Source organism: Balearica regulorum, chromosome 9 (genome assembly GCF_011004875.1).
Source record: "Balearica regulorum gibbericeps isolate bBalReg1 chromosome 9, bBalReg1.pri, whole genome shotgun sequence".
NCBI classification, from domain to species: domain Eukaryota; kingdom Metazoa; phylum Chordata; class Aves; order Gruiformes; family Gruidae; genus Balearica; species Balearica regulorum.
The window spans coordinates 9,167,896-9,193,411 of record NC_046192.1 but is presented as its reverse complement, the minus strand read 5'-3'; the positions used below and the strand labels follow the sequence as shown (position 1 = coordinate 9,193,411).

Here is a 25,516-nt window from a genome sequence, read left to right as displayed (position 1 = left end):
CCGTCTTCCCTGCCCCCTGATTTCTCAGCGTGTTATGACCTCAGCCTTATAGCTAATAGGACCTCTTGAGTTCAGTCAGGCTCCGAAGGTCCAACGGATGAAGCCCTTACCCAACAGCAGTGATACGTATTTGAATTCCAGTCAACACAAGCACACTTTGGTACAAACCTTTATTATCTCACACCTTCTTGCCACAGCTATCATTGAAACAACTGACATTCATATTTTACAGGTACCATAAAAAGTTACAAAGCGTGAAATACGCTTTGTAGTTCACAAAGTAAAAATTCTCAAGGATTGATGTGTAAAGACTTTCTGTAAACAGACTTTGGCAAAGAGATGCTCACCCACAAGGGAACAGGCAGTCGCCGTCAGCTGGAGCACACTGGAGAGGCAGTGTTTGCATGGTACAGAGGCTGAGCACCTATCTTGGTGATAGATGACCAGCATCCCTGGGATTCCCGCCATCACTAAAAGGCACAAAAAGAAACACACCACAAAGTGTGGACTTCCCACCAGAAATCTGAGCAGTACCCGATTCCTCTAATCACAGCTGGGGGAGCGGGTGTCACCGTTCCTACTAGTGCTTGCTCTTGCTTGGTCAAGACTGCACGGATACTTGAGCAAACGTGGGAAGCCTCCTCATGGCTGCAGCAGAGGTAGGATGGGTGCCTGCACCAGCTACAACTCGTCTATAGCTTCCAGGGCTCTGGCCTTTAGGCTCAGTATTGCAGGGCTGTTTTACAAATCCACACGCTGACAGAGAGGTAAATATTTTTAGATGACACCGTGCCTATCAGGTTTAGAGACTGATATTCTACTTTAAAATAGTCCTAGATAGACTAGACAATTTGTTAATAAAAGGTAGTTTGGAAGGACCATCATCAGCAATATGCAGGAGTTATTGAGCAACAATATATATTTAAGTAGGTTGGAGATTTTGTTTTCTTCTCCATCTTCCTGTGTTACAAAGCCATGAAAATTTCAGTAGTCAGAGTAACACAATCCCTGCTTGTTCTGCCTGTGCCAGTTATGGATGGTATTCAGAGCCCACAATGTTCTCATGGAATTCAGCAGTAAGTCTGTTTGTAGGGTACCCTCTGGGGCAGATAGTGCCCCCAAATCAGTATCCACATATTTCCTAGAAGATTGGGCTAATTTGATCAACAACAATCCATTGTTACTTCCCGTCCTCAACCCAATGCTAATGCTTTTAAATTGACATCCTGGGTTCCTCTGTCATTAAGGTAATAGGTTAAGAGCAGGCTGAGAATGAGAGGACCTATCTCATTAGAGCAGATGATCTAGAAGAGTCTGACAGAGGCTCCAAATTCTTTTTTCATGAGTAATCAGCACTACTCACCAGGGCAGGCTGCAAAATAACAAATCCAAAGGAAATTTCACACAGCTGGCTAAGCAAAAATGACTACTCAGGGCTCATCACTTACTACAGTCCTCAGGACCCTAGAGACCTCTTCCCAGGTATCAAACCTGCTGTGTTCGACCTCCCCAGATGCATGCCCTTCCAAGCGCTGAAACAATCCTGATCTTAAGCTCGTGTTAAACATCCACAGTCACAGACCTTCCTCTTCTCAAGCCCTGCGCCTAAACCCCATTTCTGCTGAACGATAAGCCACCACTCAATACTTTCCATGCATACATAGTCCTTCAGAGATCTTAACCCAGGGGAAGATGGACAGAGTGAGGAAGTAAGATGTCTACACCACAGTGATCATCAGGCAGCAAACGCGTGGGAAGGGAAGGCAAGCACACATGGCACCAAGAAAGCTCAAGTAGACATGAATTGTGTGCATATTGACAGCAGTCTCTCAGGCAGGAGAGGGTCTTCAGGTATCACAAATTCCAGCCATGGCTCCCAGAAAGACATCTGTCATCCTAGAGAAAGTGAGAGCAGGATTCACTGCTCAGCGCTGGTCACCTCTGACTGACAGATAGGCACTAGGAGAACAGCCCTCCTAAGGAAAGCAACCTGTTGCAGGAGGGTTTTTGGAGCACATCACATAAAAGTTTATCTATCCACTCTGTCTGGCAAATACTTACTCAGCTTTGGGATTTGGTTCATTAGGAGTCCATTCCTCAGGAGTCAAGACATTTCCACCCTTTTCTTTAAAGACCATCTCGCTAAGATCTTTTCTTTCCCAAAACCCCAACTGCATTTCTTCTCAGGAGGCTGCAGCCCAGCAAGTACACAATGTGTCCAGTACCTTTGTGGAACCAGCACCGCTGTTCCTGGGGCACGCCAGTGCTGAACTGACCCAGCTGCAGTTATCCTGGGCTGCCCAACAGGCCTGTGCATGTCCTGTCAGAGCACCTAACTGACGTAAAATTCAGGCACCAAAACTGGTTAAAGCAAACCAAACACTTTTCAACAAAGCCAGATCTGCAAAGTCCAGGCGCAGATACAAGAATTTATCTCATTAAAAATGCAATAATATACTATAATTCTCTTCACACACACCATCATCTCAGAGACCTAGGTATTTCAACCGAGAAAGAAGATACACCTTCTCTCAAGCTTAGGCACCTGGTTTGAATGCAAAGCATCCTCTTAACCTGCTGCACCCTACAGCTGTGCTGACACTGCCTTGGCAAGCGCAGCTGTGTCACACTGGCACAGCTTTCCACGTGCTTCCCCACATCTACCAGCGGAGAAGAAAAAGGCATATATCAAGTACACTTTCCTTGGTGAAGTTTCAGAACTAGACTGAACAAACTTGGCTCCCCTTCATCCTGTGGAAGTGCTTGGCATATGATCATTTTTAACTTGCACAACATGTAAAGTTCACATGATTCCTCCACTAGCTCCCTCGGTACGCTTCTCCTGTCCTGTGCCTGCCATCTCCTCTGAGGCCGGAGCTATCAAACAAAGCTGCTTCTTCTTCCAAACTGACAGTCCAAAGCACAGCTTGTCCAAAAAATGTCACATCGTTCAGTGCTTCCCACCACCCAGCATATACGTGCACACAGAAAACTCAACATGCTGTTCTTCCTCTAAACAGAGGGTCTGCTCTGCTCCAGAACTTGGACAAACTGCTTTTGCCAATATCCTGTTCAGGGCAGAAAGCTCCTATTTATTCTTGAACTCACATGTAAATGGCTTATAACAGCCAAAACCACACACCTTCATTTCCATGGAAGAGCAGCAGGGTTTTTTGACATTCAGAGAACAACCTGATGAAATGTTTGCTACATGCAGGTAAGTCTCGCAACCCCTAATCACAGACTTCTCGGGTTTTTACTTTTCCTGGTTAGGTACCATGGTGGTAAGAACATCTGTGCTGAGTCTCTCACTAGCATTTCTGGTACAGATGAACATAAAAGGACAACTCAAAACAGCACTGGCTTCGAGGCTCACACCCTAAGGATTTTTTTGTTCTCCCTCCAAGAGTAAGATAAAAATCAATAAATCATCAAATAATCCCTTCTCAAAATTATTCCTTACACAAGGATAATTACAGATTGCAAAATACAGATTGCAAGAAAGACATCTTTCAGCATACACTGTTTTTTAAAATGAGATTTGGAATTACAAATTGTAATTTGCTACTCAAAGATGAGAGATTTATGCTCAGGGATCCCATAATTTCTTTTGTGTTCTTCAAATAATTTTCTTAGTTTCTGCAGGTACAATGCATGGAGCTGTTCAATCTCTTCAGTGGTGGGGTTCAAGTTCCGCTTTACAGGTATAGGGCTTCCCACTGCAAATCAAACACAACAGCAACATTAGCTTCATTGACATCTCTTTTTATGTAAAACTGCTCTCCCTCCTGTAACAGCTCCTCCACAGCTCCCAGCAAGACGGCAGAATCACAGCGCTGCCCTGGGGCCTGATCCTGCCTTTCACAAACCTGAGCCCTGGGTTTGGTTCTTTCCTTTTGCTCAAGTTCAGATGCAATGAATTTAAACCCCCCCATCATTTCAGTTCTGCAGCAAAAGAGCAAATGAGAAGGTGGTTAAGCTCTGACTTGAAGGAGCAGTTTACACTTCAATATACAATCCCATGGGCTGTGTGCTGTCTTGCCTTTGGGGTAGCATAGCACAAGCCCAAAATAGCATTTGAAAAAAATACAGCTTCTCACCGTGTTCTGTTCTGCTCTGATTACTAAAGGTATCCGATGCAAGGGAGATGGCTAAGAGGACAGAGTTGCCCTCAACCACACAGCCACATGAACAGGACTGAAGGAAATGCAGATATCCTCTGATTTATTCAAAATGGGTACTGCTGCACCAGCACCAGAAATGTTGGCTACCTCAGCCTAGAGAATGGTAGCATATAAAACCCCCAAACCCTGTAAGGTGGCTCTAAACCATCCATTGCCCACGAGTATCACTCCACCTGAAGTGTTCTCCAGGCACGAGGCACTGCGCAAAGCTGCTACCTGCTCTGTTGAGCGAGAGCAAGAGGGAGCATGGCAGGCAATTCCACGGAAGTCCAGAGGGCAGCCGCCTCCTCCGCAAAAAGCTGTGGCTAAAAAGCCTGCATTATGCTAAGAGAAGCTTCCCACAATCTCTGTCTTCCTTGTGCTGTTCAATCACTACAGATTTTGACAGCTATTCTTGCACTGGAGGCATCGAGAGCTTAATAGACCTGACTGAGATTACAGAGGAAGTCTGCAGAAAAGCAGAGAGCACCCAGGAGCTTTTACAAAGGCACTTGAAAATCCCTTTCAACAGGTGTTGCCACCTCAAATTGGATGGTGTTGACTAAAGGGAAGGGAAGTCTAGCCAGAACCACAAAGGGGCTGATTCTGCACGTTCCTGCTGCAGCTTCGGCTGCCAACAGCTCTCAGGCCCTACACAGCGCTGAAATTCAGAGTTTACGTGACAAGAGGTGGGAACCCAGCCCTGGATTGAACAATACACCTTAGGGCAGGTGAAATCAATATACATCCGACACAGGATTTCCAGAAGCGTGACTGGAAACACCAAACAACCCCCTCCTCCCAAGCCCTTCTGCAGTAGTCTCTTCTCCTAAGAGTGGAGACTTCTTGTGAAATTGGAAACTACACTCATCTTTCTAATTTTCTGTGCAGCTTTAAGCAACTTGCTTAATTTGATATATCAGAGTTGATTCTATTTCTGAAAAGCAATAATAATTTTCAGGAAAAACTAACGTACTTCACTCATGAAACTGAAAACACTCATCAACTTCTTGGACCTTGGTTTTGCTGAATTGCATCTCCTTGCTTCAGGAACCACAGCTTCTGAACCAGGAGGAAACTCGCCAATAGCCGGCCACGCTGTCAACACGGCTAGCTGGCTCAGGTGGAGCTCAACGTGTCTCTGCAGCTTTCAGGAGCAGAGGCAACACTTTCAAAGCCATGCTGAGCCATACTGAGACCCCACTCAAGAATGCAGGGACATGGTGATAGTTTTCAAACATGAGGAAACAGAGACACCAAAGGTAAGGGATTTCTTGAGATCATACAACAAATTCTGTGGCAAGACTCTGGTCTTGCTGATTTGAAGCACTCCCATGCTTTAACCACGGACCACATCTATCCTTGCAGTAAGTATTACAATGATGAAGATTTGCCTCAAAGTGAAAGACATTTCAAGCTTCAGAGCACTCTCGAGGTCATCAGCCCAAGGAAGAAAAAAAGGCAGAAAATATGGTGCGCTCATTCTAATGCTTTGAAAACTTTTTGGCTTTAAAATAAGTGACATTTTTAGCCTGCCTGTGCACAATGTGGCTTTAAAAATTAAATCTTTTCTAAAACATTTAACTATATGCACTGATAAGATACAGAGCTGCATGAAATTTAACATAAAAAGAGCTGCATTTTTGTCTTAAATATTTTTATTTGATCCACAATAAAATCAAATCATCCTCCCATTAATTAAAGGGGGCGGGGCCTTCTTAAATGTCCCTTGTGGAATACCAGAAAAGCTCAATTTGCTTTTCCGTAGAAATAGGCCTCATTAGTTCACTCAGCTTAAAACCTAAAAATGATTTATCCAAAATATAGAGACAGCCAGCTACTCCCTCTGCATAATACCCAGCACAACTTTTTTTTAAAGGTCTGGTTGTCAATAGCATTAGTTAAAGCCACTTAAAAAAAAAAAAAAAAAAATCAAGTCCTACACTCCGGTGAGAGTAGAGGACCAGGGATGAAAGCTTTTGGGGAAGAAGCTCTCTTCCAAACTGTCTGTCAACATGGCATGCATGCTCTCAATTAAACATGAATGGATCTTTCCATGGGGAAAAAAACCCAAAAGGGAAGGGAACACCCCAGGGAGCTGCAATGCCATCTAAGCAGCAGCCTGCTGAAGGGCTGGCAGAGCTGCGGCAAGATGCTCTCTCCCTTCCCTCCTCTGTCTCTCCCCTGTCCCGACGAGCGCTGGGTCAGGACTGCACCAGCTCCTTCCAGAAGCCTTGCTCTGGAGCACCACTGCAACGGCTGTGCATCAGCTGAAACACCCAAATTCTTCAGGGCTAAGAAATGAAGGTGCTGGGCATCTTACAAAATAACTAAATAACTGCAGCGTCCAGAACACGCAGCAACAGCTGCAGAGCTGTGACAGCCCTCTGGTATGAACTGTACCACCTCTTGGTTTTCCTTGAGGATTGCTGAGGATAGAAGCCTATGGATAACTGCAAATGAAGACTAAGATTTGGCCTGGGACAGAAAGGGGAAAGGGAGAAAAAAATCCCCTCTTTAAATTGGGGGAAGACAGGAATTTAAAAAAAAAAAAAAAAAAAAGAAGGGAATATTTATTTTAAACCTCACATACTTGCTTTGGATGCACAGTAACCAATTGTTTCTGTTAGAACAGATTTATAAGTTTACACAGATATTAATAGCACACATGCATTTTTAAACATTTGCAAAAGCATTACAAAAAGCACAAGGAACTTACCAACAGTATGAATAGGTTGCCTGTAAGGTATTAAGCCAAAACTGTACTGAAATACTCCTCTAGCATGAAATAGTGGTAAAGCAAAGCCCATTATCTTTTGCAACTTCTCCTGTACATTTCTGAGCCATGAACCTTTGGGGTTTGCAACTTGCTTGAATAGTTCATTTTCACCAAAGGAAAACACCGGGACCAGATGAGCCCTGTAAAACAATGAATGCACTGAGAATCCCACATCAGCCTGCACTTGCACTGTGGTTCACATCAGCAGCGTGGAAACGGTTTCACAGTAACCAGCACAGAAAGCTTTGGCAGCTCTAGACTTCATCAGCAATGGGCATTCAACTCTTCCGATGTGCAGCTGCTTTGGGTTTTTTGGGTTTAAAAAAAAAAAAAATGATTGGCATATAACTAGCAACTAGCTTTTGCGCAGTATTTAGCTGGTTGCTACCCGTCACAACTGTTCATAATCATAAAAATGAATAATTGTATATATCATCATTATGATTATGACCTTATCCACCATTATTTCAGCAAGTCCACCCTTGTTCCACTACATTTTCTCCTTTGGCAAGCAAAGAAGCCTCACTGCTAACCTTCTAATGCTCCCAGCTGGGTGGCGTCAAAACCAGATCTTGGCTTTCCTGTGCCTTTTGACCGGAGTAATGCACGCACTTGATTTCAGCGCAAAAACCATGACAAAAAACAGACATCCTTGCAGACACGAGTGCAATGCCAAATTCCTCGGCTGTCCAATTCCCAGTGAAATCCTGCTTCCTCCAGACTTCTTCAAAAACACTAGCCTTAATCCATTATTACCAGAGGTCAAATCCTACCCACAGAAATTATACTAATTCACTTTGGCTCCTTCACAGCCTAATGAATTCTCATTCAGTTCATGAATTAGCTTGGGAGGAAAGGCACTGACTAGCTTCTGGACAAACTACTTAGGCTGATGGAATCAGTGCAGTTGTCTCCAACAAGCAAAACCATCTCAATATTTAACACCTTAACTGCAGTATGCTTTTTGATTAAGGCTTAGTTTCATTGAATAGTATTCTACACAGTTTAAAGAAAAAAGAGTAGGTAATCCTAAGCAGTCTCTGAAGGATACAGAGGTGTTTTATTTGCTTTACTTAAGTCTTAACTTCTCTATCTTAGCTCCATTCAGCCCACACTATCTTTGAGAAAAACCTTACTGTAAAATAGCAGCATTGCTATAATATTGTCAGGACAAACTACTGCAGAGCTCTGAATGCCTGAGGAGGATGCACTGAGAAGAGAGCTGGCTGGAAAGTCCTGTGGACAATGAAAACCCACACGTATGAAAAAAACCTGCTTCTACAGCTTCTCAAGCCTGGGGACCCCCAAAGACTGTCATTCCCACTCACTATTCTGACTGGTGTCTGCTCAAAGGTTCTTTCTCAAATAGAGCATATATCACCCAGCCACCTGTAAAGGAAGTATCAGAAAGCCTGGTACATACTGTGGCTGTGTAAATACTCCACTTTTTACTACAACATTAGAACAAACATGAACATCTTGTGGCGCAACAGCATTCTGAGACTGTGGGATTTGTTTTAATCTGGTGAAGGCTTTTGCAAGATGCTATGTAGGAGGTTGAGACAGAGAAATAAGTAACTTATGATTGTGAAACTAAAGATAAGTTAGCTGATTCATCATTTGTTTCATGTCTTTAGGATTTCTTCACTTCATATCAGGTATCTCTACTACCTCAGATCAAAATGTCTTTTCCAGAAGTGCAGAGGACTTTTGCTGACATATTCAGACCACATTTGACAAGTTCCTAGCTGAGGAACCACAGCTCTCTGTGCTGGCAGCACAGAAGCCAGAGAACACAGGTCTCTGCATCGCCCCTTCCTCCCTTGCTATTTGATGCTGCAGATCACCAAGCACCAGAAAGACGTGGAGGCACTGGGGGCAGGTGGTTCTTCTCATCCACCTCCCACAAGCCTCCCTCGCCCTTTCACGTCCACGTGAGTTGGAAGCTTGTTTCCCATTTTGTTGATTGTTAGAAACAAAATGTTAAAACCAGAAGCAATTACTGCTCAGGCCCAGAATGACTTGCAGCCTGGCGGTGAAGGTGACCATGTGGGAGGTGCAGGTGCCAAGTCACTCGGGCAGAGACAGGGCTCTAAACAACTAAGCCTCTTAAAGAGGGGGGACATCATTTGAAACAAAGGACTTCATAAGGAAAGAAGTGGCCATTCCTGTGTTTTGTAAGTGTCCTGATCTTCTTGTGTTGGGGATGCTTTTGAAATCAAGGCCATGAGAGGCACAGGTGTATCTAGTTTCTCAATCCAAATCAGTTTATAGGAGAGAGAAACACCAACCTTTGTGATCTGACAGTTATGGACATGCTAAAAAAAAACCTAAACAAAAACAACAAAAACAAACAAACAAAACAACCAAACACACACACAGTCTCCCCAAATATTCTTCTGAACTTTATGGTTAAAAAAAATAAAAGCTACTGATGGTGTTTAGGATTCCACTGGAGTAAAGACTCATTTAGGCACTAAAGTGCTAATTTAAATACACAAATGTTGTTTCTGGGTACAAATTAGACTAAAATGTTACCTTCTATCAAAGAACAGGTCCTTTATAAGACTCCTAGTGATACGCGTAAGAAACCCTCTTGGAATTTTGACACAGAATAGTTTCTAGAAAAAATGGACCTTAGCATCCTGTGTGAAAAGAGAGCTCTTCTTCTCAGAGACCACCTTTTTTTCCAGTTAACAGCTTAAAACCAAACTGTTACAGACTTCTCAAGACTAATATTTTTTTCTCATTGCTTTGCATGTCAATATATAATGCTGGGAGCTGTTCAAAAAATTTAGCAGGAACAAGTCATTGATTCCAATATTTCTAGTATACAAGACATCTAGACCAGTCCAGCACAAACACAATAGCTTATACTGTGTAAATCACTCAAAAGATATTAATACCATCTCTGTTTAGTTATACACTGATGACTGTTTAATAGTAATATAATATAATAGTTTTTCTTGATACTTTCACCAAAAATTCCCAGAAACTTACTTTTGCAAATAACAACCTTCAAAAGAAAGTCTTTAGAATACAGGTGAAAACAAATCTTCCTAGACCACAATTTTCAGTGATTTAATAAAACAGGGCCTAGCTTTCTAATACAGAATTTTCTTATCATTTCAAGCAGACAAAAAAATATTATAACTTCAATTTACAGAACAGAAAACAGAATGCCTGCTCCACTCAGCAATAACAGCCAAGGTTTACTAATATTGTTTCATAATTCTTACTCCTTTGTAGTGCAAAAAACAAGCGAAACAAATCACCAAGATATGCTAATAACACCTACTGCTTACAAATTATGAAAGTCAAAGGGAGTTTTCAACACTCCCAGGTTGGATCTGGATGGACAGACTGGCTCCTATGCCAGACATCTGCACGTTCTTAGACAAGTAACTCTTTCAAATACTAATTATATTATATATAATAAACTCATATGAACTATATTTAAGAATCAATCTTTATTCAAAGCATGCTTACTACAGCAGCCCAGATGGGACACCTACCCATGTTTCAAGGCCATTTTAATAAAGCCCTTCCTCTTGAGGATGTTCAAAGTTAAACTTCCAGGGTGTGCATTCAGAGATTCCTCTGCTCCTCCGATCACAATGACGGATGCGTGGCCGCCTCCTTCATTATTCAGCACGTACGAGACACTCTCCTTGGATGCAGAAACCATTCCTTCAGGACCAAACATTTTAAGAGTGACCACTGAATCTTCATGTACAAGAACAATACAGTTTAAGAAATATTTTTAAATATCTAAATGATGTTTCAAAATGATTACAGCACAGGACAGAGTTCAAAGATTTGGGTTCAACCCCCTCATTCTGCAACAGATTTGGCCTTAGGTAAGTCCTCTGATTTCACACTGACGAGCTAAATGCTGTTTGCCTATCACAGCAGTTTTGAGATCTTCAGGGAAGAGCGTGCCCTTCTGTCAACTTAACTCCCCTCAGAGTGATTCTGTGCCCGAGAACAGAAGAGTTGAATGGCAGCGCATACTGCTGAGAGGCAGCAGCTAAAGCCATACAGCAGGTGCATATAAACACAGGCACAGAGGGTTTAACAGAATGAATAGAGGACTTGTTAACTCAAACATGGATGTACAGCGCCAAGCTGATCCCCTTCGCTCTAAAGCAGCAGCTCCATCTAAGGCAATGGCACGACGGCATCAGAAGCAGCAGAAAAGGCTCACTTGTACTATTCCCAATGATTGCATCAGCTCATTCTCTAGTAACCAAGACCTGGCACTCTTCAATCTATTTAGGCTAAAATAGCAGAATATATGAAGCTTTCCTGGTATTCCTGCTGATCCTGATACTTCTAATCAGAGACACACTGCTGTATGAGCCTTTAACATCAACTTAGACCTTGCTCTGAACTTGACGCTTAGAAATGTTAGAAAGGGGATTTTTCAATCTAACCCCTCCAGACTTCCTTTGGCCACTTTCCTATGGCACTTCCTTTGTGCCATAAGTTTTACTTCAAAAGCTTGTAGCGGTACCATTTACCCAGAAGCCACATTTAATTACATTGTGTTGCATTAATATAGTCTAAATGACAATCTAGAGATCAAGTCTAGTTTGCATTGTTCTTGGTTTTTACAGGGCTAGTATCAAGGCATGCTCTTTTGGATGCTAAGCAAGACTTCATTTCCTGTTACCCACTTGCTTTTCTTCCTATTAGGGACATTACAGTGTGGACTATGAAAATCTCACAAAAAAGGGAAGATGATTGTAATCTAGTTTTGAGAGCTGGCCGCCAAAAGGAATAGCTTGCTACGGGAGCAAGCTCAGACCTCATTAAAAAGCTACTTCCATTTGCCTTATATGTCTTCACAGTCATTGTTGCTCTGAAAAATGCAGCTGACCTGAGACTCACAAATAATTTGAGTGATGCTTGTTCATCAGTCTGCATGCATTTTCTCTGGAAGAGAAAGCAAGAGCTACAGTCTTTCCCCAGGAGAAGTTTATCTCCCGGCTGAAGCAGAGAAGTCAGCCTGCGTGCAGGGCACTGCTCCCCGCTCGCTGGCTCAGCGGCTTGGTAAGAGCAGAAACTGCTCCTCCCCACGACAACAGCTGCAGCCTGGCAGGCTTCAGAGACAGGGAGCAAAAGACTGGGAGATGAAACAGCGTGCTAGGAGCATGGCTTCCAGTACACAGAAGATTTTGCAAGTGTTTTATGATTTGACTGATAACCTGTATTATATCAAAGGTCCCCTCTGGTTTATCAGCTACCTACCTGTGAAAAACGAGCTACCATGCTGACTATTCTTTAGCATGCTTTTTACTCCAGTTATTTCTCATCTAGCAGGTAAATATTTGTTCCTATGGGGCAAGATGCCAAAAACGTGTAAAGCTGACTCCCAAGCTAGGCAATGTTTAAAATTGTCATCTTCCACCACTGTCAATCCCTTAACTTTGCAAGCCTGAAAGAATCTCCTCAGAAATTACATTTGCATGGAAGGGCATTCCGGGGTGTGCTGAAGTATACATGGATATGCAATTCTGATATTAATCTGAACAACACCCTAGGCACATTTCTACAAATGGAGCAGTTGCACAGCTTATCCAAGATCACAGCGTCTGTGTTGCAGGCAGGAATACGACCTAGGTTTCTGTCTCCTAAACCTAGTCTTGTGCACCAGACCGTACTTACCCAAATGGTCTAGTTTAACACGTTTAAGAAAAATAACTCCTGTATTAAACCACTGTGGGGAAACACTAGTCCTGATTTCATTATACATTCTTCTGTTCCCCAAACTTTATTGCTTGTTATTTTTATCTTTTATTACTGTAGTACCAGTCATGAATATCAACCGTTTATAACAAGTGCTCCTCAGAACAGAGAAAAAAGGCTCCTGTCTTTAGGGTTTACATCTCCATTAAAACTATACAAATTTGCAATATGGGACCTCAGTCAGAAGCAGGTACTTAACTTCTGACTAGAAAGATACTTGTAATGAGTAGGACTTTAAGCCCTTCAGGTAAGAGATGATCCTCAATTTGTTTTAAAAGTGTCTGTGCAATAATTAATTAACATTATAAATTAATATGCCCCTCTTGCAAATAACTGATACAGTAGTGCTGTCTCACAGCTCAAGGGAAAAACAGCAACTTTTTTCAGAAAGCAAAAAAGCTCAGTGATATAGTTTAACAAAACTATTAATGAAACCTTTCAAATTGTTTTGCAACAACAGTTTATCGTAAAGCAGAGGTTTAATTTAGCACCAACGCTGATCCTTCTGAAGTGAAATTACTTACCATTTATAGGTACAGGAATGGACCCTACATTTGAAGCAGAAGCTATAATATGGAGCAACACCTGAGACATTCTGCTTTTACTTACCAGCACTCATTATGTATTCTCTGAAGAAGGGACAGCCAAACCAGATGGGCATGATATGAAGATATGGAGTAAGCCCAGGAAATAAATTTTTGAAATTTGAACCGGTGCAAAAGTTTCCGAAGGCTCCAGCTACCAGGACCCCATGAGGATGAAAGCCAAGTAAGTAGTTGTGATTTGGATTCAGATCTGAAGTTTTTATAAGCTGAAAAATAGAGGCAGTGAGGACATTATAATACTTAGCTCAGGATTCTCAAAAACAAGAAGTATGGAGATTGCACATTGACAGGACACAGAACCGATGACAATTCATTTCCTTCTGAGCACTTTACTGTCCTGTTTTACAGCTGAACAAAGTTTAAATAAATGTGTCTCAAGATGTCATGTCTAGCATTTACTGTGCTGAGGCACTATCTTGTGACCCAACAGTCCAAGCAGAAAATCAGCCCCTGCCCCTTTTTGTCACTAAATCTCAGGCTTCCCATGTTTTAAAAAGATGTTAAGTTCACCCTGGAGTAAGTATTAGAATTTTACCAAAGAGGAGTCTTAGATGTTTGTCCACGCTCATGGCTATTCAAGCTGTCTCTGTTCCATTGTTTACAGTTCTGTAAGAAACCTTTTACTCACATGAATGGGAAAGTATTCCCTAAAGTACTTCCAAACAGTCCAGCTTCTGACCCACTGGGACCGCCTGCCCCCTGTGCATGGCGTTTCCCAGTCCAGGTAGAGCCATAGCAGGTACAGAACAGCGAGGAACCAGAAGTTTCCCAGGATCAAGATCACGAAGAATCCACAGCAAAACTCTGCTACAAGAGACAAAAAAAGAAACCATAGCAAGTATTAATCACACCTGTCTCCTTTTAAGACCTTGAATTCCCAGCCCTGACATTTTTATTATAGATGCTACTCAAAATGCATACAAATTTAAGTTAGCTTATTCCACATTGTGTAAATGTTATTACACTGAGGGTGAAACATCTACAAGGGTGAGGTATATCACCTCAGTCTGTATTTCTTACTCTACTGCACAACTGGACGAATAAGCGTAAGATGATGCTGGTTTACTTTAATAAAACAAAAGCATTAAGAGGTTCCACTTCAGCCTCTAAACATATCACTGCAGTGGAAGCTCACCATTGCTATGGAATACAACAGCAGTTTTAAGTCCTGATACTCTCAGACCCAGGTTAGTAAGAATTGTAACACCCTACCGCAGTAATGACACAATGGAAGTGTATTGTACATACCTCAAAAAGTCAGAAAAAGTTGTTTGATTAAACAGAACATGTTACTTTGGGGCTCAACCCTGACATAATTATTCAGGGAAACTCCCTATGGAAATATTACCTTTGTAGGATGTGCAGAATTTTGCACTCTTGCAGCAACTCAAGCAGCTATGGATGCAGTACCTGCTGCTCTCCGCCCCGTAGTGCCCTGCAGCAGCCTGCTTGCTGTGACATCTTGTGAGCAAAACGCAGCAGGCTCGCAGATCAGAGTAATTCAGCAGATGCTGAATTCCAGGTTTGCAAGGGAGCCAGGGCTTTAGCATCATGTATTTATACAATGGCAAGCAAAACATGACTCTGTCCTCACTGGAAGTCTCAACGGCATAGTTGTATGAAACAGGCGTTTTTCTGTGATATTTTACAAAGCAGAAGTAGTACTTTGTATGTCCCACAATTGACTGGCTTTCATGAGGGCAATATCCTGTTATGTCCTGAAAGGAATTACACCAGTGAAACATACTGTGCTAATACATAAATAAATAGAGTGGAGTAAAAAAATAAGAGAAGTACATCAGGCAATAATTTGGCTAACATAATGTAAATATTACCAGAACTGAAAACTTTGAAATAAGCAGATGGACCAACAGTAAAAACCACTCACCCTAGTTAAGATCAGCTTCATTCAAGAGAAAGATTACTTGGGGACTGAATATTCACAGCAGATTCCCTACACCAAGCAGGTTTCAAACTGCTGAAATTCAGAGCTTGACGTGGTCTATGGGCACTCTTGTGTTTCCTCCAACCTGAGTACTTGTTTTTTTCTGAACTTCTGTCAACTTTCCCTCATGCCTAGTTTGACTGTGCTTTCAGAGTAGAAATGGATATGTTGTCATGGGGTAACTGAGAACTACTGCAGAATCCAGAAGCAGACACAGCAAGCAAAGCTGCTGGTTAGATTGAGTAGGAAAGAAAGGGATGAACATTCCCATTTCTGGCAGGGAATGAGCAGACAAAGAAGGAATTGCATTTGCTCTAAGGAAGGGAGAAGGGAACAACCATAAATAAAACCAGAAGCAGGATCAAATCTACTGTTTTGAACGATATTCCATTCTTCAGTACCACCAGCACAGAAGCTCACTGCTTCCTGCTTAAACAGGCAACCCTGGTCTTGCACAGAGAAGCACCTCAGCAAGAGCTCTAGAAAAATACAATGACTGAGGCCCACAGACTTCCAAAGTCAACATGGAAAAATCCCCAAAGCTGCAACGAGTTCTAGGGAACGTCGTTAATGTAGGATGAGCAACATGGGTGAAAGACAACACTCAATTCCACTGCTCCGGAGGAAGAACTCACTGGGAATCCCGTACCAGCAACTCTTCAAAATAGGGCACAGAAATAATTTGAGGAAAAGTCATTACCTGTTCTTTGAAGAAGAGATCCTGAAACTATAGACATTTCTAAGAATGCTAATCTGGACAGGATTGCCATAAATAAATTAATTTGAAGTTGTTATGCAAAAATTGGTAAGTATTTATATTTCCTACCCTTTCTTTCAGAACGACTTTTGGCTCGGTGCAGAATCACAAGGCTTTTTACTATCAGTTTCCTACCCAAATAGCTGAAAGGTGCTTTGGATCAAAGCATCCTTGCTGTGAGAGCTAATTAAATCAGCAGCGGTAAGTGCCAGATAGCACTATTTAACACTATGCAGACAAACGTATCCGAGATCAACAAGCTCACTGCTTTGCTTTAGCTAGAACACATTCCTGCGTGCATGTAAGGTATGGGGAGATAAGTATGCTGACGGCATTTCCTAAGGGGAGCTCAGCATCTTGTAGGACAAAGCTGATTTATTATTGCATTCGTAATGAGACATGCAAAGCAAATTCCTTTTACCATACCTACTTATTATTTCCATGCATTAACAGCCTGCAAGATGAGTTAAACACTGATGACTCAAAACCAATGAGCCTATAAATACAAACCCAGTGTTTTCTCCTTCCGAGAAGAGAGTGAGTAAATAAATGGCAACCACTTTACCTAAATTCTTCAACAAATTCCAGGCAAAAGGTGAATAACTTGGAATTCGTCACTTTACTACATCATTGCCTCCTTGGATGTAGGTCCAGTGAACACTGTAAGCATAATTTTTTGCTTGAACTTGAATTAAAGCTTTGAAAATATCTCTGTGGTGTATTGGAACAGCAGGGAAAAAGGGAAACAATATGGATTAAAAGACAAATCACTGCCGTGGGACTCTGAACATCTGGTTTGCCCGCCAACATTGGTGAGCCCCTTTTACTCCATTTCCTTGTTTACAACATGTGGATACTCATCTGTTGCCAGAAATGGAGGAAAAATATTATATATAGTGTTAGTTAGCAGCACTGGCAGCCATCCTGCTCAATGATGCTTCAGTGACTGATGCTTCACTCATTAAGTGGACTCTGAGTTTGCAGTGGTGAGCACCAAATCCATAAAATAGTTAAATACCACAGAGATAGGAAGTAGGAAACCAGCACATTGTGTGGGGAAATAAAGGTGCTCCCAGCAATTGGGAGCTCTGAATACATTTGCAGTTACTAAGGAGTCAAAAATGTTTTGAGTAGTATCTACTGTGAGGGCCACCAAATCTAAGATTGTCCACTATAAGAAAAGCCTCCCATTAGCAGACGATACTCTTAGTCCCATGGTTTAGCTTTAGGTAGTCCTGCAAGGAGCAGGGAGCTAGACTCAATGATCCTTGTGGATCCCTTCCAACTTAAGATATTCTATGATTTTATGATTGTACTCTCCGAGCAGTCAGACCATGTCTGGCCAGTGCAGGTGTATCCTAGGTGGTCAGGGTGCTAGTCTCAATCCAACGAGCACTACCTGTAGTACCCCACAAAGCCAAGCAAAGCAGCTTGCACTGCTTTGGAACAGAATGTTGGAGGGAACACACAAGGAGAATTGCGCAATGATGTTTTCATCCCTAATGAACATTTGCTCCTCTCTATAATCCCTCAAGGCACCACTGACAAGTTGATTTTGGCATTAAAAAAAAAAAACAACCCAAATCACATTTCCCCTGCTTAGTGGATTCTTTCATTAGGAAAAAAGTAAAATCATCCTTAATTTCTGGAAATACTTCCTAAATTATTCATAAACGGTAAAGAAAGGAATAGAAATGTAAATGAAATAACACATACAGCAAATGAACTCCAACAGTCCCACCAAAGGAAGACCTAAGACAACAGCACCCGAGTGAGGCAATCTGCCAAGGCAATGGTAAGCAAGTTCATGCCTCTGCAGAGTACTGCTCTACACCTTTTATGTAGTAAGCAAGTCTCCTTTTAAAAAAGCAGAGTCATAATGTTAGCACTATCCTCTTTAGATCCTATTATTCTGTGCAATTCTGTCAATATACAGATTTCCACCAGAACCAGGGGAACTTGCTGCCACTTTCTACCCATGGCAGATGTGGACTCCCCAGCAAAAATTATATCCCCAGCAAAGAACAAACTGAGATTTTATTTAAACTAACTGCACTGGGAAATTATTGAAGTCCATGTGAATTTGGTAGCCACCTCCAGGACCAAGGTAGCAAGGAGGTCAGCATTTGTTGACTACTTCTCAGTCTCCTGTAGTGGAGGTCCCTCCTCAGTTTATTGGTCACAATTGGGAGCCCCAGTCTCAAGGATATTTGAGCATTCCTAAAGAGCTGTATTTCAACACTATTATGATAACAAATGCAAACCCTCAGATGCCAAAGTTTGGAGGCTGGTTTATAGGCTTGTTTACCCTGGAATTTGGTTCCAGTTCCCAAGCAAGCAGACCTTCCATTGACAAATACTGATAAACTAGAGATATTGAGCATTAGGCACTATTGACTTGCAGATAGAGTGGTCTGGATACAGTAAGTCCCTGAGTTACTAATTACCAAATCCTGAGACAGCATGCCAGATGTAGCTGACATATTTCCTGTTTTTTCATTTCTCTTTGCCCATCTACTATCAGTTATGTTCACATACAGGTTGCCAAGCCAGGGCCCCCAGCCTGGCGCAGCACAGGCATTCTTCTGTTCTCATTCTTACAAGATACAAATATACACAGACACATGGTTAAACCCCCTCCCTAAGATGTATGTAACATAGGTAGCATTCCTAGAAATACAGGTCAGTCAAGCATCAGTAAATACCCTGTTATTCTCTGTGATCACACATCAGTCCCTGCCCATGGGCCAGCAATAAGCTTCGGGGACAGATGAGCAAAGACTGACAAAAACAAGTAGCAATACCAGCCAGCCTGCTAGGAAAGGCTCATAGAGCTTAGCTGAGTTTTCTCAGGTATCAAAAGAGAGGTTTTTTTAAAAACTTTGAGGAAAAATGAGACTGTTTTAGTTAGCCAGCTACAGCTGGTGAATTATATCAGCACTAGATAACAAAATATCATTACATGTTTGGGGAAAAGTTCATTTTTGGCTTTAGCACATTACACTGACACCTGCTTTCTCAACACTTAATTCACTTATTATTCCAGCAGCGATATCTTGCTCTGTGGCAAACGTTTCATCATTTCTATTCTTTTGGGGAAGCCAGATCCACAGCTCAGAAGTGTCTCCAGCCAACTTCAATTAACAGAGTAATTCATCCTACATGCACAGAAGTTTAATCACTAGAGAACAGGATGTACTTTAATATACAGCAAAGTCTTTAGCATATTATTTTGTGGCTTCATGCATACTAAAGTATACCTTTTATTACATACAGATTTTGTATTATTAAGTACTTTGCAAATAAACACAGGGGTGCATGCATTAACAGTCACTTCCTAGGTCCTCAGTAAGGAGAAGACCAGTGTGCCATTGAGCCATAGAAGATGCACCATTCTCCTCTACCACCACCTTGTCTCAAAACAAAATCCCGGTATCCTTGTCATAGGGTTAAAGTCTCTCTCATTTCCATCTCTCCTTGTCTGGACCAAGATACCACCACTCCACCCAAGTTACCCAGGTCTGTATTTGATTTTGTGCATGCTCAAATTCCACTGTATCTTTTCACATCAAATGCACAGAAGTTGGCAGAAGAGAAGCTCACCCACTCACCTTTTACCTATATTTTCTCTAAAAAAACCACTGTCATTTAATTTGTGTACATTAGAGAGGAAGGGAAACAAAAGGCTAAAGCACATGCAAAGCAGCACTTAAACCAAATCTCATTGATTTTTCTTTGTTTAAATTGTTTTGCCTTGAAAAGAACCCTGTTGATCTACCTGCTGCGAAGGTACCGATCACCTCCTGATACAAACTGAACCTCACTCAGAGTGCAGTACTGAGGCACACTGCTCACCCCTGCAGCACGCTTACACACCAAGGTAAACCACTGCCCAATTACTGTGTGAGAAACAGAAAACCTACGCTGGTTCCTCACAGGAGGATATCAGACATACTGTTAACTGCAGCAAAACCAATTCAGTCAAAAAGACAAAGATTTTCAAGCTTAAAACCAAAAATTTCATGCTAAACACCAGTGACACCTGTTGCATTCATCAATGGTGACCGTTTCTTTTGTGTATATGTACCGTCAAACCTACACTACAAAAACGGGAGTGATGTAACCTCTTTGCTCTTGCCCCCAGCACTTGCAGGCTTGGAGATTTCATTTCTCCAGGTGACTTTCTGCCTGCGGTTGCGCTGGACAACGGCACAGCGAGATCACAAGCAGATACCAGCGCACAGCTTCAGAGGCAGGCACGATGTGGGGGCTGCACCAGCTTGGAACAGGACCAGACCTGCCTCAGGACTGTCAGCCCCTGGCCAAGCGGATGAACCTCTAGCAACAGTAATTACAGGCATAAAACTACATCTATCGAAATTGTCCGTTTCAGCTTTTTTTTTTTTCCAAAGTAGGTACTCCAAAATTGCAAAACTTCATATATTTGCTATTTCAGCAATGAAACAATAATGACTTGAAATTATGCTTCAGCCTGAAGCTGTTTTGGATTTCTGCTTAACACAGCAAGAAACAGCATCATTTTAGAGTTTCCTGTTTTTCAGTTTTCATAGCTTTAGTTTTCTAGACTCCAAGCTAATACTGCTTTTCTTTTAAAAGACAGAATCCCATTTAAAAGACTTTTCTTTTTCATGGAACTTTAAGTAAAGTGTTTTAGCCAGCTGCATTGCGAGCACAGTAAGAAAGGAAACTATATGACCGTTTCAGCTGGCACAAGGTGGGAAACTGTTAGATGGTCATTTCTCTAGTCTAATCCAGAAGCTCTTAAATACAGATCAGATTATTTCAGAACTCAGTTTTGCTTGTGGTGTCATGCCCCTGGATAACCAACAGAAGAACCACTGCTACAATGAAAACTTGTCTTTTCTGCTTGAGGGCGAACTTTGGCAGCTTGCAGTACAGAGCAGGGAAGCACAAGAACTTACACTTGGAATTTTAAAGAGGTTCCTTTTGTACGTAATGAAATTCTGTGCACATCTGTACAGCTTTTTGAGGCAGAGGCATGTTTACTCTGTCTACACTCTACAGCAGAAGCAATGTATGTGTAGTGCAGACCCAGCCCAAGCCCATACACTGAGCGAAGAAGCAGAACTTTCTTGTTTGTACAGTGCTACTGTAGCTATTTGTTCAGTATTTGCTGGCTGATTTGCTCTTTCTACAATAGAATCATAGAATGGTTTGGGCTGGAAGGGACCTTAAAGACCATCTAGTTCCAACCCCCCTGCCATGGGCAGGGACACCCTCCACTAGACCACATTCCCCAAAGCCCCATCCAACCTGGCCTTGAACACTTCCAGGGATGGGGCATCCACAACCTCTCTGGGCAACCTGTGCCAGTGCCTCACCACTCTCACAGTAAAGAATTTCTTTCTAACATCTAATCTAAATCTCCCCTCCTTCAGCTTGAACCCATTACCCCTTGTCCTGTCACTACACTCCCTGATAAACAGTCCCTCACCAGCTTTCCTGTAGCCCCCCTTCAGGTACTGGTAAGCCACAATTAGATCTCCCCGGAGCCGCCTTTTCTCCAGGCTGAACAATCCCAACTCTCTCAGCCTGTCCTCACAGGAGAGGTGCTCCATCCCTCCAGTCAGCTTCGTGGCCTCCTCTGGACTCGCTCCAATAGCTCCATGTCTCTCCTGTACTGGGACCCCCAGAGCTGGATGCAGTACTGTAGGGGGGTCTCACAAGAGGAATGAAACCCCACAAGCGATGATGAGATTCAGAGTCTTCAGCAACTATTGCATATATGTATTTTGGGCTAACTTGTGAGTAGCTTTTAGTCACACAAGCAAGAGGGCACTTTCAATCAATCCCACACTCTCAGAAAACCCTGCAGCATTACACCCAAGCAACCCTGGAGAGCGAGGGGCAAAGGCCAACACAATGTACTTTTAACATTAAGTGCAGTAACTCTTAAGGATCTCAGCCACGAAGATAAAACCGATGCTTGATTTTCAGAGTCTTCTGTCCAAGTCACATTATGGATTCTGAGTTGCAATAGACTCATGTTCCCCTTACCTCTTACTCTGCATGCTAAATCACGTTTTCACATGTCGCTCCCCAGATTTAAAGGATATCACTATTACCCAATTCAGCTTTTGTCTTTCAGAGCACTAATTTTTAGAGTTCTCTTACTTTATCTGTTAGTCCTATTGGTCCATTTTATTAAGCTATGGCACCTCACCACATGCCTAGATGGACAGCTTTAGCAACTAAGCCCTATTTACTCACTGCTCTAAACAGAATCCCTATAATATGAATCATTAGTTATCACATGGTGTTATCTGTTCATGTTTTCACATGCAGATATTTTTACATAAGATTGAATCTACAGAAAATCTTGTTTGGTATAAACTAGATCCAGCCATATACCAACCCCCAAACAACACCTACCCCTCCAACTTACCCTGTGATGAATTCACACAGTATTTCACTTGTACCAGGGCATCCCCTGCATGATTTGAAAGTGTCGCTTTTGAATTCAAGAGCTTACACACAATGTTTCCACACCTTGTCTGCTCCAGCAGACAAAAAAAAAGGCTGAAAAATCCAGACATAATAGCAATCCAGAACCTTAGAAACCAATCCAGTTTTCAGTTCTTTAAGTCATTTAGGATTCAGCCATCTGAATTTTCCTGGAGCTAAGTGAAACTTTTTTGGCCAGATCACTCTGGCTATCCTATGACTGAAAGGGTACACCTACAAAATTACAAGGTCACCTTGGATAGCTGTAAAGATAAACATCCCCAGGAAAGCACAAGCAGATTATTATTATTAGAATCAATTTGTCCACCAAAATTCGAGCATTTTTGCAAACAGATTTTTTCATAATAATGTGCACTGACTATATTCAACATAACCAGCCACAAAACAACCTCCTTGTTGATTTTCCTTGACATTTATTCCCAGGCGGTACCAGCTGCAGAAGACAGCTGCCTACTTCTCCCACTGAACTGCAGCAAGAGTGCATTTTCTGCAGCCCGATCACTTCTAGTAAGCAAAGGAGGACGTAAGTTTCTGCGGCAGTATTGTTACCAACCAGGCTAGGGTAAAAATTGTTTCCTTCCACTGTAACTGAACTTCCACTGCATTATCATTAGACTGGAATAATGGGATATGCCAAGATCTAATTCAATAACAGAAAATTAAAAGCACGGGCTATTTACAATGCAGCCACAAACATGAACTGTTTATAATCCAACCACATACAATTTAGAGGTAACATAAACCAGCCAAGTACTAGGGATAAATCTGTGAAGGTGCTTCATACCCTCCATGCTTCCCACACACACCCAAATAATTCATGTGTGGGCTAACAACCAAAACAAATTGTCTGAAAGACACCAGACCACCATCTGAATGATACCAAATTTGCAAGACATTCAAGGAAGATATGCACACATTCTTTTCTCCCTGTAAGCCCTAAAGCATTAAAGATCATAAAACATTCCAACATTTCCAGTAACGCACAGGTAGTCAGTCGCTCCACACCTCAGAACAGTTTTGTTCCAAACAGACTATTCAATAACTGCTTGATAATTTACATAATCCATAGATCTGGTCCCAGAGAGCTAAGGCTTAGCTTACCTTATCAAGTGACTCATTTTGTCAAGTTCAAGATAACAACCCATGAGAATAGATTTCCTGCTGTGAATAGATGTTTAGTGATAGGAGTCCATTAAGATATTAGGAAAATTCACTATAGAAGAATAATTAGCAGAAAAAGTTTACGAAGCAAAATTGTTAGGAATGCTTTCTTAAAGCAAGTGAGGACATTTTTCATAAATTTACAGAAGTGGCTGTATTTAAGCCAGTCCAGTGTCGATCCTTAGTAATTTTGGTCACCTAGTTAAAAGATAATTTTATTGAACTACAGTACATGAAGTTATTTTACAAAATCAGTAATGAAAACAGCATTAGTCACATACCAGCCTTTATGCTGTTGTGAGTTGTCAGAAACCTAGCAGGCATCTCAATGAGAAGATGCAGCCACTAGCTTTTTAAGATCACATTTGAAAGAGAACCCACAGTAAGAAACAGACCCCAAAAGAAGAGAAAAAGCCATCTGAAGTTTTCAGGGAAGAGAAGGCCTGAGCCCAGAAGTGTGACGGTCTTGCCCACCCAGGGATAACCAGAGAACAGCTTGCCACACTGACGCCTCTCCTCCCGGGTGGAACCACAGGGTGACACAGATCGATCGATGCCCACAGGTGACGCTGGTCAAGGAAAAAAAAAGCAGATTTTTTCCTTTTCTCTCTGGGGCAAGGGCAGGAATGAAGAAGGCAGTTACCCAGCAGGAGGAAGGAGAAGATCCACTGTAGCACGGCGACTGTCTGGATCCTCCTCTTTAGGGGGACGTTGATGGGGGCAAACTCGACCTTCATGCTGACGGCGGGAGAGCAGCGCGGGGAGGCACGGACCAGTCCGGGTCCCGGTCCCGGTCCCAGCCCGCCGCACCTGCCCGCCGCCACGCCGCTCTGCCGCCGCCAGCCACGGCCCCCGGCTTGTGGCGCAGGGACGCGCCCCCTCCCGCCGCCGGCACTGCCCACGGCCGCGGCACGACAGCGGGGTCCGGGCGCGGCCCCAGCAGGCGGGGGCGGGGAGGCGGCCGCTCCGGCGCAGCCCGCCCCGGGCACCTTCCTCCTCCGCGCCGCCCCGTCCCGTCCCAGCCCCGGGAAGTCCGATCCTGAACCCGGAGCGGGCAGGTTGGGGGGGGGGCCGGACGCGCCCCAGAACGCCGCGAACAGAAGTGCCTGACGCGACTCCCACAGCCCCAGCCCCAGCTCCGAGCCGCGAAACGCCGCGCCCGTCCCCGTTCAAATAAACGACACCAGGCACCGGGGGCGGAGGCACCGCGGCTTTATTAGTGCGAGCACCAAGCCGCGCGGCGGAAGCTGCCTCACGGGGGGCACCGGCAGACCTGCTCCCCAGGGCAGCCGGCACCACCTCTGCCTTGTCCCAGCCCCGCGCCGTGCCACCGCGCTGCAGGCTCTTAGAAGTAAAGAGCTCGTGGAAGTTGACCAAGAACTCAAAATCCCGGTGGTATTTGTGTTTAACTCTTTCGTTTCTAATTAAACCAGCACATGCACAGCCTCCTCCCGCCCCCGGCACTTAAACCGGGGTCTCAGTGACAGGTATCGTCAAAAAAAAAAAAAAAAATCCAGTGAAAAAAAGCCACCCCAAAACTTGCAAAAGCGGTGTCCGGTTGCGCCCATTTCACCGCCGGGACGGCGGGAACGCCGCAGCTCGCCGTTCACCGCGGGCTGGTGCCGCCAGGGCCGGGCGGCCCCTCACGCCGCTGGCACCGGTCGCCTCACGCCAAGGGACGCCGCTGACAGAGCGCGAGGGCTCCCGGCCACCGGCTGACGTCACCGGCGTAGCTGCCCGCCGCGCTGCCGGTGCTCGGCGCGCTGCCCGCCGCCTCCTTGGGTGCAAGTGACGGGCGGATTCGCTCCAAGGGAGTCCGACCGAGCTGCCTTCGCACCGTCGCGCCGG

General features: G+C 43.3%; 1 protein-coding gene across 3 annotated transcripts; it reads right to left on the bottom strand.

Annotated features, from left to right (window-relative positions):
• Positions 1–161: 161 nt before the first annotated feature.
• MOGAT1 (monoacylglycerol O-acyltransferase 1) lies at positions 162–25,474 on the bottom strand. Of its 3 annotated transcripts, none has more exons than XM_075760998.1 (6): positions 25,200–25,474; positions 13,927–14,105; positions 13,303–13,504; positions 10,458–10,632; positions 6,883–7,082; positions 162–3,719 (listed from the first exon to the last, which is right to left on the bottom strand). In XM_075760998.1, the coding sequence occupies exons 1-6, from the start codon at positions 25,234–25,236 to the stop codon at positions 3,565–3,567; spliced, it is 948 nt and encodes a 315-aa protein (XP_075617113.1). In that variant the 5' UTR covers positions 25,237–25,474; the 3' UTR covers positions 162–3,564. The 3 variants fall into 3 exon arrangements, with proteins under 3 accessions (XP_075617113.1, XP_010306483.1, XP_075617112.1); XM_010308181.2 differs by lacking the exon at positions 25,200–25,474 and adding an exon at positions 24,312–24,717; XM_075760997.1 differs by lacking the exon at positions 25,200–25,474 and adding an exon at positions 14,647–19,368.
• Between the last annotated feature and the right edge of the window lie 42 nt (positions 25,475–25,516).